The sequence below is a fragment of the Pteronotus mesoamericanus genome, unplaced genomic scaffold (genome assembly GCF_021234165.1).
Source record: "Pteronotus mesoamericanus isolate MK-2021 breed Mesoamerican mustached bat unplaced genomic scaffold, CSHL_Meso_final contig_101, whole genome shotgun sequence".
Lineage (NCBI taxonomy): Eukaryota > Metazoa > Chordata > Mammalia > Chiroptera > Mormoopidae > Pteronotus > Pteronotus mesoamericanus.
The window spans coordinates 577,546-591,036 of NW_026555001.1; the positions used below are offsets into that span (position 1 = coordinate 577,546).

At 46.3% G+C, this 13,491-nt stretch overlaps 1 protein-coding gene across 1 annotated transcript in view; it reads left to right on the forward strand.

The window, feature by feature from the left end:
• Positions 1-11,310, forward strand: part of STPG4 (sperm-tail PG-rich repeat containing 4) — a 38,232-nt gene extending 26,922 nt beyond the window's left edge. The window contains exons 6-7 of the mRNA XM_054566920.1: positions 8,482-8,586; positions 11,194-11,310. Of these exons, the coding sequence (XP_054422895.1) occupies positions 8,482-8,586; positions 11,194-11,310 (222 nt within the window). The remainder of the gene's footprint in view (positions 1-8,481; positions 8,587-11,193) is intronic.
• Positions 11,311-13,491: the final 2,181 nt, after the last annotated feature.

Genomic DNA, 13,491 nt, shown 5'->3' on the forward strand with positions numbered 1-13,491 from the left:
TACTACATACTAACTATACTTAAAAATTAACTACAAAAAGAAACCAAGCTGATAGTTTAAAGCTTCATAAATGGTAGAAAAATAATTAATAAGGGTGGCCTGATTGAATAAAGCCAACACAAATTGAATGGAATCTGAAAGTTAAGATGATGAAAGCAGGTCTCAATCTCAATGTCCTCAAAGACGAGTTCACTGATAGGTAATATTTTTGGAAAAATATAACCTTTCAAGTATAGTAACAGATGTATTAGGATTTTTAAGAAAAAGATATCCTGGACATTTTTCTTTTTAAAAAATTCATGCCACTTTTCCGATGCTATTGAAACCAGCAGGGTCATAGATCCCTGCCTGGCTGTGAGTGTGAGGAATTTCCTGCGCTCCTTTCTTAAAAAAATACCTTAACTCGGTATAGGGAAAAGAATATATTAGGATTTTATTCAGTGGTAAGTGGCAGAAACCCATTCCAATAGCTTAAGCAAAAAATAAAAACATAAAGGTGGGGTGGAATTTAATGGTGCACATAGCCTTAGGCACGTAGGCCTCTGATTTACCTTTCTCCGTCCTTTGGACATGTTCTCTCCATGAGCTGGACAAGACCACTTCCAGCAGCCCGAGATGCACACCTGCTCGCTTAGCTCCAGGTTGTGAAAAGGCAGGCTTTTCTGATTGGCTATGTGATGTTCCCGTGCCTGGCCCTGGACCACTCTCTGTGACCAGGAACAGGAGCTTGCCAGCTTGGCTATAAGATCCCGGGCAGAAGTATCACCCCAGATTTCTTTACAAATTTGTTTTATTTTATTTTATATTTTATTTTATATTTTATTTTATTTATTTTATATTTTATTTTACTTTGTTATTTTATTTTTGATACTATTTCAGATGTTCCCTATTTCCCTCGCTTTCCCCCCCTTCCACCCAGCGCTCCCTCCTTGAGATCTGTCATTTGTTCATCAGTTTATTTTGTTCATCAGGTGCCACATATTTCTAATGATGGGTTTCCTTCTGCTCCCTGGGTCCTGCAGAAAAGGGAGGACGGGCCAGTAGACACCGGCAGCAATTCTGAATTGCCTGGGGCGGGCAGGGGGGCCTGGCACATGCATTTCTAAACTAGCTACATGTTTAGGGTGGGCACGTTTGTGATCACTCGGCGTTACCCCACCCACACAGCTCCACTCCTGGAAACCCAGACTGCCACAGTTTCTCCCTCAGCAGAAATAAACAGCACCAAGCTAGACTTCAGTTCCTAATTTCGCAGATGTGAATTACTTTTGGCCCCTGACAGATTTGCTTGTACCCCACCTGCCAACATGCATGTCTCCCTTTTTCCTCTGAAGATGTAGACAAATATTTAGAGTCCTGGAATTTCCTTAGTCAGACGCACCCTGCCACTGACTCCTCCTGAGTTTCCAGAAGCTGCCGGCTTCTCTCTGTGCCCACCTCCACACAGGATTCTACCCTCCTGGAGGGGACATCTGTTTTCTTTTTTGCACAATATGGTCCTCTCATACCCATCCCACCAAATTTGGGGGGATCATTTTTATTATTTCATGTAGTAATTTAAATTTATGTTGCATATTACTTATGTTTTATGTGTATATATAGACATTATGGGCTACAAATTTTATTTCTGACCCTTTCTTCAAGTAGGTCTTTTAAAAAAATTTTGTATTTATTGATATTTAGAGTGAAAGAGGAAAGGGGGTGGGTAGAGAGAGAGAAAGAGGAACATTGATTTGTTGTCCCACTTATTTATGCATTCACTGGTTGGTTCTTGTGTGTGCCCTGAATGGGAATCAAACCCTCAACCCTGGCATATGGGGACAATGCTCTAACCAACTGAGATACCCAGCTAGGGCCAAGTATGATTCATTGAATGGTGCTTGTGCCTAGGATCAATAGGTACAGACTAGGTGTTTCTTCTAGGTTCTCTTTAGCTGTATGATTTTTAAAAATAGCTTAGAACCAACACTGACACTCCCAGTACAGAGAAGCAAGGTCAGTAACTGGCTCTGGCTGTCCCCTGCAAACTTCTCCTCCTTCTTGTTCTCTAGGTCTCTGCTCACAGGTACTTTCAGGGACTTCTCAGGCCCCTCAGATCAGATCAGTTTACCCTCGAACACGCTCTCCCATAGCACCGTATGTATTCCTTTGTGTGATACTCTGCGTATTTGTCAGTATGTTTTTTGGTGAGGTATATATTCCCTATCAGAATGTAAGCCCCATGAGAGTGGGAAACATATCTTTTCCCATTAAGACTGAGTTCTGCTGCCAATAACAAAGACCCCAAATAACTATTATAAACAAGGTAGGAACATATGTTTCTCTTGTATAAAGTACCTGCAGTAGATGGTTTAGGGTTGGTGTGGCAAATCCACAGCATCAGATTTTGGTGTGTTGCTCTGCTGAGCATGGCTTCCATTCCCATGATTCTAGAGAGCCGAGAACATGGGACAAGCTGGTGGGCAAGAGAGCGGGGAAGATGGACAAGCTGCCTACTTCTTAGGCATGTTCCTTGGAAGGTGCATACCCCTCTTCCATCTCTATTCTATTGGCCAGAAATTAGCCATGTGGCCACATCTACCTGCAAGGCAGGCTGGGAAATTTAGTTTTTATTCTGGATAGACAGGTGCCCAGTTAAAAATTATTCTAATACCAAGGAATAAGGGAAAGGATATTGGGAAACAATTATATACTGCTGCGTTCCCAACTCCCAGCACACTGTGTGGCACACCACTATATTAGCTGAATGAGGAAATGAGCTGAACACTTGGAAATTTGTTTGCTAGAGCTTCTGTAACAAAGTGCTGCAAAGTTAGTGGCTTAAACGACAGAAATATATGAGTATTGTCTCACAGTTCTAGGGTCTAGGAATCCAAGATTAAGGTGCCAATTGTGTTGGTTTCTTCTGTTCCCCTCCTCTCTCATAGCTTCCAGTGGTTTGTTGGCAATCTTTGCCAAGATCTCTGACTTCATCTTCACATGATGTTTTCCCTGTGTATGCATCTCTGTGTACAAAATTCCCCCTTTTTTTAAAAAAATACCATTCTTATTGAATTAGGGCCCCTCCTAATAACCTCATCTTCACCAATTACATCTGAATAACCCTATTTCCAAGTAAGGCCATATTCTGAGGTTCTGGGAATTCCAAAGTCACAGGACTTAGGAATTTGGGGGCGGGCACTAATATTCAACAGAAGAAAAATTCATAGAATTTATGAATTTTAGAAGAACATAATTCAACACATACAAACTTGGGAAAATTTCATCTACTTTCATACAGTCTTTCAGAGGCACCTGGTACCTTTTATTTCCTGAGCAGTGTTGTGTAGATGAGCCGGTTCCATCCTCTGAGCCCTGAAGGAGTGCATTCAGTGTGGGCGTGGGGGTTGGGGGTGGGGTGGCCAGGCTTCCCAAAGGCCTATAATGGTAATAAGCGTTATTGCCCGTCAGCAGCTGTAACCAAATAAATCAAGCTTCTTTATGGTATGACAAGGAACCCAGGGACACTCCAGAAAAGTCAGTGGGGCCTTCGCATTTGAGTCCTTTTCAGGGAGTCAACAGCTCCTGCCCTTGATGATTCCCTGTGGCTCACTGAGGTGGCACAGCCAGTTAGAGCAGGGCCTGGTTTAGAGTCTGGGAGCCAGGCAGCGAGCTCGGCCCTCCCCGGGCACCACTGCAGCTCCTCACGCTTTTGTTTATTCATTTGGGGTGTTTTTATTTGGTGTTGCCTGCGTCGCTCCCTGGACTATAAACTCTGACTTTGGTGACGCAGATTTTATACATCTGTATAATCCCTACAGCTCCCATTGGTTAAAGCTGCCCTCAAGTAGAAATTCAATTAAATAAGGCTTTTTTTCAAAGGAAAGAGAAAGGTATCATCTTGTCAGGAGGGTCGAGACACAATCACGCCCCGAAGCAGAAGAATGGGTACCATAAAGGATTCCTGTAGTTTCTTCTGGCAGCAGACACTAGGAAGGTGAGAGTTCTGTCATCCCTTGGCACCAAATGTCAATGGAATCTGAAAAGTTTAGTTCCAGGAAACCCAGAGTTGCCAAAACATGGCCCTGGCAAGAGCAAGGCTTAAGAATGACCCATTCGATTCGTGCATGAGGCGCATAGTACCGCCCCATGAACCCGGGAGCTGTCCTTCACCCACGCATTGCAAGTAATGTGGGCCAAAGCTCTGGATCACGTTCGGGGTCCCCAGGAAACGAGGGAGCAGAGTCCCCAACCTCAAGGAAGAGTAGGGCACAGTTCAAAAGTCCTTCCTGTTTTCAGCGTCCTCCTGCCGCGTGAGGTCCATCTCTTGGCATGCATTCAGAGCCTTCCGGGGCAGTGACCCCTTCCCTCCATTCCCGTTCTGCCCACTCACCTGTCCTTGGATGGGACAGAGGCCGGGACTCTGCTGGAGCTGCTTCCCACCCGTCGCAGGACCCTGGCCCGGTCATTATTTTTCAGCGAGAACAGCATTCCTGTGGCTTCTGGAATATGAACTTGGGCCTGTATCCACTTCCCTAATGTTCTGCTTAAAAGATTTCATCTGACACAGGGGGAAAATAGCATTCAGTCATTTCTTTCTGCCCCAAGTCTTAGTCATTTTTCTTTTAAATCCTCACCCGAGGATATGTTTTCATTGATTTTTATAGAGAGAAAAGGGAGGGAGGGAGAGAGAGAGAGAAACATCTACGGGCTGCCTCCCATATGCACCGCAACTGGGGATCAAACCAGCAACCTTCTGGTGCGTGGGACGATGGTCTAACCAACAGAGCCACCCAGCCAGGGCCAAGTATTAGTCTTTTTGCTTCAGGTGACCCAGCCCATGCAGGGAGGCTACTGGATGACAAAGGCAGACATCAGTGCTTCTCTACGCCCAGCACCTGCACTCCCTAGGAGCTCATAACTTGGGAGCTGAGACATGAAAGCCACGTGAGGCTTGGGGGAAAAGGTGCAAATGATGGCATTTCTTGGCCATCCTGCGGACAGCTGGGTTGTCAGAGGCAAGGAGGCAATGTTAGCACACGTGGCAGCATCTTTTGCCCCATCTACCACTCTGGCTTGAGAGTACTGTGCTTATTACAGCCACATCAAGGGGACGTTACACAAACCGTTCTCGTCCAGAATCCCTCAGCTTTCTACGCCTTTCTTTTTGTGGTGCCTCCGATTTCTGCAGTGGGAGCGCAGCGGTCACTCCATATGGAGGAACGTTCTCTGTCCCACATTCGCACTGGTTTGAAAACATTACTCTTCTCTCTCTCTGTCACGAGTTGTAAAATTACGAGGCACATCCATCCCTTGATTATCAGACTTGTGCGTGGCTGTTAATAACAGATTCCATTCAAGGTGGAGTAATTGAGGATGGAGCCCTAATTACACTGCGGTGCCACCTGCAGGAGTGAGCGGGGAGCCCCGTCCTGACCCCGGCAGGGGGCCTGCAGTTGGGCGCTTGTCCCGCCAAATCCGTTGGCTAACTTGTGGCCCAGGATCTCATGGGACACATTGTTCTCTTCTAACTTTCTGTGAATTTTATCTTTTTTTTTTTCCTACCTCCTTTTCTCTCTTACTCCTTTTCCATATTCATTCATCTATACATTAGGTATAATGGTTTTTCTTATTTTAAGAGCAATCAAGTCCACTGTAGAAAACTTAGAAAGTGCTGTTAAGCAAAAAAAAAAACTTCCTTCTCTTTTTAGATGATGAACACATTTATTTTGCTTTTCATTTAGTTTCTTTTATAAAAAAATTGTTGATACAATTACAGATGTCCCCCATTTCCCACCCCTCCCATTTGCCCATCTCCACTCAGCCTCTCCTGCCTTCCCCTCCCCTGGACTTCACCACACTATTGTCTGTTTCATGGATTATGCATATTTGTTCTTTGTCTAATTCCTTTACCTTTTTACATCCAGTTCCCTCCACTTCCACTCCCCTCTGAGAGCTGTCAGTCTGTTTCATGTATCCATACCTCTGGTTCTATGTTGTCACATATTAGATTCCACATATAAGTGAGATAATATGGTATTTGTCTTTCTCTGACTGGTTTATTGAGCTTAGCATAAAAATCTCCAAGTCCACCTATGCTGTTGCAAAGGGTAAGAGTTTCTCTTTTTTCACAGCTGCGTAGTGTTCTGTTGTGTAAATGTATCACAGCTGCTTCATCCACTCATCTACTGATGGGCAGTTGGGCTGTTCCATAGCGTGGCTCTTGTAAATAGCGCTGCTGTGAACATAGGGGTGCATATATGCTTTCTGATTGCTGTTTTAGGATTCACACGGCATAGTCCCAGAAGTGAATCATTGGGACAAAAGGCAATTCCATTTTTAATTTTTTGAGGAAATGCCATCTGTCTTCCACAGTGGTTGCTCCAGTATGAATTAACCACCAACAGTGCGCTAGGGTTTCCTTTTCTCCACACCCTTGCGAGGGCATGTTGTTTGTTGGTTTACTGATGGTGGCCACTCTGGCAGGTAAAAATATTTCTTTTTACTCAACATGCTACTGCCTGAAGAAAACAATGAACATTACTTTCCCAGTTTTTCAAGCTTCTATTTTTCACTTAAGAATATTTGGGAATAGTTCTTATGTCTCTAAAAATTCATCAACACTCGATGTCTGGATGAAAGTATCACAGTTTATTAAACCAGGCACATGTTATTTGCTTATTTCTCACTTTCAACTTTTAGAAACGATGTTATAGTGAATGTCTTTGTGGCCAAATACTTAGACATATTCTTAGCTGTTTTCTTAGGATGAATTCCTAAAAGTGGAATTGCTGAGTCAAAATAATACATATGCATTTTTTAACTTTGTATTATAAAAACTTAAAAAATACACACCACATGGACAGAATGCTACATCAAATCCCATGTGACCATTCAACAATGTTCAGCTTGTGGCACATCTACCTCCACCCGCTTACCCCAGTTCCTGCATTATTTAGAAACGGATCCAAGACATCATGCCAGAAAAGACTCGTTTTTGTCAAATAGCGCAGGTATTTTAAAATGGGAAAGGAGCTCTGGCTGTTGTGGTTCAGTGGACTGAGCACTGGACTGCAAAGCAAGGGGTTGCCAGTTTGATTCCCAGTCAGGGCACATGCCTGGGTTTCAGACCAGATTCCCAGTGGGGGGTACATGAGAGGCAACCACACATTGATGTTTCTTCCTCTTTCTTTCTCTGTCCCGTCTCCTCTCTCTAAAAATAAATAAGTAAAATCTTAAAAAAAAAAAAGAAAGAAAATGGGAAAGGAAAATAGTGAATTACTAGAAAATAAAAGGCTAACATCTTGTCTACATTATTAACTATGGTGTTTTGGCTGTTTCCATTCTCTCTGCCATCCCTGGGCTCAGGTCTTATATTTCTTCTGGATTTCTGCAACAATCTCCTAACAGTCTCTTTCTACTTTCTCTGCATTTGGATAGGTATATATGTTTTGAAGCTATTTCATAGTCTGCCAAATTGTGCTCCACAAAGGCTAATCAAATTTGTACTTCCCTCAGAATCAACAGCAGTGTCCATCATGGTGGTTAAAATTTTGTTTTTTCTATTTTTTTCTTTTAAAAAGATTTTATTTATTTGTTTTTTAGAGAGAGGGGAAGGGAGGAAGAAAGAGGAGGAGAGAAACATTGATCAGTTGCCTCTTGCATGCACCCTGGCAGGGAACCTAACCCACAACCCAGGCACGTGCCCTGACCAGGAATCGAACTGATAATCTTTCACTTTGCAGGACGATGCCCAACCTACCAAGCCACACCAGTCAGGGCTACCTTCCTCCCTACCTCCCTTGCTCTCTCTCATCCTCTCTCTCCCTTCCTTGTTGTTTTTTTTTAACCTTTGTTAATTTTCTAGATCTCCCCCCACCACCAAAAAAAGAGAATTTCATTGTTTTAATGAGAACTTATTTGGTTATTAATAAGATTAAAGCCTCCCAGAGTCATTTCTTCTCTGAACAATTGTATTTCTTCTTTGTGAATTGCCTTTTGCTAATTTTCCTATTGTGATGTTTGTCTTCTTAAAATCGTCTTCATCCATTTATATTAATCTCATAGCATTATACTTATGTCAATGAATTGCTGGGAATACTTGTTTGGACATAGATGATATGCGAAATAATAAGTGTGTTTTATAAAGCTAGCAGCTCAGCGCAGCACATGACTGTTAACAGTCAGAGGGACAAGTATGGAGTGAGGCATGCCAGGTGGGGAGGAGGCCCAGGCAAGGACAAGGGGAGAATTTCACAGTCATGTAACCTTTAGTGTTCACAGCCATCCGCCAGGCAGGTAAAGTAGATAAAGCAGGTATTTTTCCCATTTCACTATGACTTGTGCCAGGGTATATACTGATAAGATCTTCCAAACCCAAATCCAGTTTTTTTACAGTATCACACGGATTCATGTTTATTTGTAGAAGACCAATAAAGCATTAAAATATCTCAAATATTAGTAATTACGAAACACTTTTTAAAATTTTAAAATAAATTTTAGCACGAAGGCCCAGGACCAGGTCATTATAACGTGAAAACACCTCCAGCAAGTTCTATTACTTCTTGTTTTCAGTCCAAAGTACCTCGTTTCTTGCCTGCCTGTTCAGTAAGTATTCTGAAGGACAGATTACGGTTGTAGGTTTTGCGGCTGTGTGCTGCGGGGGCAGTGGGCAGGGGAGGTGGGATGGGGGCGTTATATACAATTCTGGTAGATAGATAAAATTGCTTGTCAAGGCAGCAAAGAGTATAGAGCTCAAATACCTGGCGAGCCCTTCGGACTCCTGAGGACTGCAGCTAAATTATGGGTCAGCTGAGAACAGCCAGCACACTGGTTAGCCATCTGTGTTATGACCTGGCTGCTTTGTAGGGAAATGCCTTTATTGAATTGAGGCAAGCAGTGGACAGTGGCTGCCCCAGTCTATCCAGAACTGCCCTTGTGTAAGTGGCTTCTGAGAACAAAAAAGCGAGAGCAGAGACATTCTTATTGGACCAAAGGAGGCCTTTAAGGCATGAACAATTATCCTGCCTTTAAAGACTCAGGACAGACAGAGAAAAGTCCCAAGTCCTTGGAGATACATAAAGAAGATAGAATCTGGGACTGTGTGAGAGCCTCAGAGGCTTAGGGAAGACCAAGGAAGACCTCAAGGGCATAACATGGAGTTTATAAACAGTGGTTTTGTGTTTTGTTTTTTTTTTAATGTTTAAAGGCTATTTTAATTCCTATGGCCTTGCTGTTTGCAGCCTGCACCCCAGTCTGGAAGTCCCTCAAATTTCCTAGTCTGTAGCCTTGTTTGAGATGGTTGGGAGACAGAAATATGAATTCTGCCTCAAAGGAAGCGGGCCCACCCCGAGAGATGAAGGGAGGTGGGTGAAGCTGGGCAGTGGGTAGGAGCGGGGCTAGTACTGCTGCTATCTGGCCCACGGGTCCCCTCCCCTGCCCCCGCTGTGGTGTCCCAGGCCCTTCCCTTCAGGATCTTAATCCAGAGCTGCCAGTTGCAGTGTGGGGTAATGTGGTCTTTATCTGGAGGGGTGAATACTGGGGAGTCCCTGCCAGGAAAATTACAAACACACCAGCAACAGGAGGCTGGTGGGTCCCTTAATCAGATCCTCATACCCTAGTGGCATCACTGTGACCCAGATACGGGTTTTTGTCGGAGCTCACAGGGCTGAGCGTCCTCAGGAAGTTGGAGTCATGCTAACCAAATGCTCAGGAAACTGACCGAGAAGCCAGAAGGGGTAGTATTATTCATTCTCAAGTGTCCACCAAGGGGGTTGTTGGTGTTCAGGGCTGCTGCTCTGTGGAGTGTCTCCCCTTATAGGAAACTTTCATGGAAGCCAAAGACAACCAGAAGTTTGCATGGTGACAGTGAAATCCAGGCTGGGAGATGGAGCCAGATGTTCTCAAGGTTTGAGAACCATAGCCAGCAGCCTCCTAAGGGGTGGTTCTTGTGGGAGTCGGGGAGCGGGGCAGGCCCACGAACCTATCTGTGGGCCAGTCTTCCAGGACTCCTCACACAGGCTGCTTCCTCATTAATAGCACTAATAAAGGCTTCAGCTTTTTTGACATCCGGCCAGGGCTTGATGAGATTCCAGGCTGCTCGTCTGCTCTTGGCAAGGGAGACATCCTGTCATTTAAAGCAGCTTCTGCAGGCAGCTGACCTCATCCACGCTGGGCTGACTCTCTGCCCCACTCCCAGGGTAATCCAATTTCCACTCTCACTGTCTCCTGGAAAAATAACAAGCTGCAAGGAAGGAAGGAAATGACAAGAAGGTGATAACAGGGAATAACACTAGCAGCGGTGGCTGGTGTGTGGAGCACCTGACTGGCCCTCCCGTGTTCTCTTTCCTGGAGGGCATCCCGTGAGCCTCAGAGCCTCCTTTGATGGCAGAGGCATGGGAAGCCCATGGCCCAAGGTCACACCGAGCCACTGAGGCTAAGACTAGGACCTGAACGGAGGCCTATCTGACAATAAAATTCTTCTCTTACCACACACAGTCTCTCCAGCAACCCAAGATAAAGTCCCTTTGGGTTTCAAGGATATGTGTGTGCACCCCAGTGTGGAAAACACTGACTTTAGAAATCCAAGTCTTAGCCTTAGTCTGTGAAAAATGACAGTCATTTGCATTTTATCACAACAGAAGAGAAACTTTGTTTAAACAATTGGTGCAATAATTTTCTAAAGAATTTCATCAACATGAAAACATGACTTTCAAAAATTGGAACTCATAGATTCTTTGCAAATACTTCTGACCCTGGGGTCCACAGACTGGCAGAGAAATACCTTACTACTCATGCTGGGTCAGCAATAGAAACACATGAGTTTGGGCTTTTGAGGTCAACCGCTCAGGTTGGGAATCCATCCTAATGCCCTACTACTAGACTGGGGATGACGATGGCATTCCCACGGCCAAACTGCCCTGTGGGGCATAGTGTGCCCTGAGGCGCAGGTGGCATGAGAGCTGCCTCCCTGGCAGGTCCAGGCCACCACTGCTCGTCCGCTGTCTCTCAGCCCCTCTGTAGCCTTGGGGAGAGTGGCTGGCAGGAGCCGGTCTGAGCTCCAGGGACACGCGCCAGGGCAAGGGTGCCCCAGGCCTCCGCCCAAGCTGGTGTGGCCCTTGTCTCCCTCCGTAGGGATTTGCCAGCCAGGCCCAGCAGGCTCCAGGGTTTTGGAGTCACACTCTCATCAGTTCCTGCTTTCTGTTCTGTTTTCAGAAAACCCCGGGTCCAGGAGCGTACACATCTTCAGCACAATTCCCCAAGCAGCCCCGGACCATAGCCAAAATGGGGCGAGAACATAGCCTGTTCTTCAACAACACAATCGGCTTTTAAAATAAAGCCACCTTGGCCCTAAGCTAACTTTGTTTGAGCAAGTTATTATGTTTAGAAAACACTGTTTTATCTACTCTTTGGAGGATTTGAGCCCAGAACCAAATAGATTGCCCAGAGTGACCATCCAGCCTATTTATCTGGACTAGTCCCAGCATAATTGCCAGTTTGCTCTCAAGAGTGTCTGGATTTGAACAATAAATTTTATGCTCGATCTGTTTATTTTAATTATGTTATTGTTTATGCTGTTACAGTTGTTCCTACTCTTTCCTCCCCTGCTCACCTCCTTCTCAATCTGCTTCTTGTCAGAGGGTATATTCCTGGAGACTGTCCCCTGGCTGCCCTGTGGCAGCTTCGACATGCCCAGCGAGCCGAGGCTGTGCGCCGGGCAGCCCCGGGCTCCCCAGCTGGGGCCCCACTGCACGAGGGGCCTCGCGGCCTCCTGGAGATGGCCTTGGGGGCAGGGTGCACCTTCAGCCAAGGCCTGGTGGAGCTTGACGGGATCCCAGCAGGTGGTTCTTTCTCTTCCAATTCCTTGAAAAGAACAATATTTCTTCAACCCAATGATTATTTGTGGTTTCAAGTCAAGAAAAATATTTTGAGTATCTGTTCTGTGCTAGTTGCTACGTTGGGACTGGGGATGGGGACTTGAAAGAACAATGAATAAAGCATGTGACTGAGTTTGGGGCGGGCGGTAGGGGACACGAGGCCAGGAAGGTGGTTGGGGGTAGTCTTTGGCTCCAGGACCGCTTTTGAAAGTTGCGCTAAGCAGCTCCTTCTGGTGTTGGAAGCTCAGGGGCTGTCCTCACCAGTGAGACAGGCCCTCGTCTCAAAGCTGCGAAATCACTGCACCCAATGCCCAGAGGAGCAGTTTCAACAGTGAAGGCCAGGGGCGGTCAGAGCAGGGACAAGGCAGCATGCAGGAGGGAAGATCGGCTGGCACCCAAGGGACCAAGAGGCTGAGAGGCAACAGAGAGGAGAGGGAAGGAGGTCAGGGGCAAGGAGCCCTGTTTGGACAAAAGGCAAGGGTAAACACTTGCTGGAGGGGAACAGAGGGAGCCTAGCCTGGCCAAGCCAACTGGAGTGGAGGGTGTGAGGGAGGGTGAGAGGGGGTGGGACCACATGCAGCCACGCATGGCAAGCAGTCCTGCTCAAGGAGCGCCAGCTAGACAGATGCTACGCATGATAGCTGGTGTCTCACAAAGGTTGGGGAGATTCCAGAGTCATTGGTAAATAACTGGGAGAAACCTTATAAAATACTTACACAATACTTTGTTATATTTTAAAAGAAGAAAAAAGCTAGCCTTATAAGCCCTTATAAAATGGGTATTGGGGGCAAGGAAGGGAAGGCCACCTTCTCACTGAATTCATTCAAGTTTCACATTTGTGGGAGAAACTCCCTGCCTTGTATTCCTTCAGCGCTAACAACAGCCACTGGGAAGATCAGGGGGATGTCTGGGGTGGGGGGGGGGGATGCAGTGGCTCTTGTCCTTTGATCAGAAGATGGCTGCAGGGCAGACAGTTCCAAATTTTATCCTCCAAGTGGGTCAGAGTCCCCTGCAGGATCGGAAAGGTACAGCTGGCAGGGCTGACGGAGAGTGTTTTCTCTAGGTTGCACCTGGTGCTCAGGGAAGTGGTTCTAGGCAGAGGTGCCATGTCTGCCTTAGAGCTCGTGGATGGAAGTTAGAGGAACCCCCACACAGGGGAGGAGGGAGATGGTGTTGTGGGCAGTAAGGGTCGCGTGACCCAGGGGCTGGCAGGAACGCTCTCTCCCCCTCCCTCTCCCCCTGCCTCTTTCTCAGGTCTGCTTTCCCTGCGGCAGCAGGCTGACTTCACTGCCTCTTTCTTGTATAGAATCGAATGTAGTTACCTCAGCCTCTCCTCACGTGATTTCCTGAGCCAGTGCCCTAAAAGGATGCAACCAGCCTCTCTTGGTCCCAGTATCAGATTCCTAGGAGAGAGAATCCAGTTGACCTGCTTGGGTCAGGAGTCCACCCCGGGGCCCTTCACTCTATGGCCTGAAGGGCCTCGAACCACGGTGCAGACAAGGCTGCAGGGGCCCAGCTGTGCGGGGGGTGGTGGGAGGGGTGAGTAACGGGGGTGGAGGGCAGCTGCCCAGTGTCCCGCGGGGAACGAGGACCATGCAGAGTAAGAAGGGGAGGGGGCCTTGATTGGCCTGCAGAG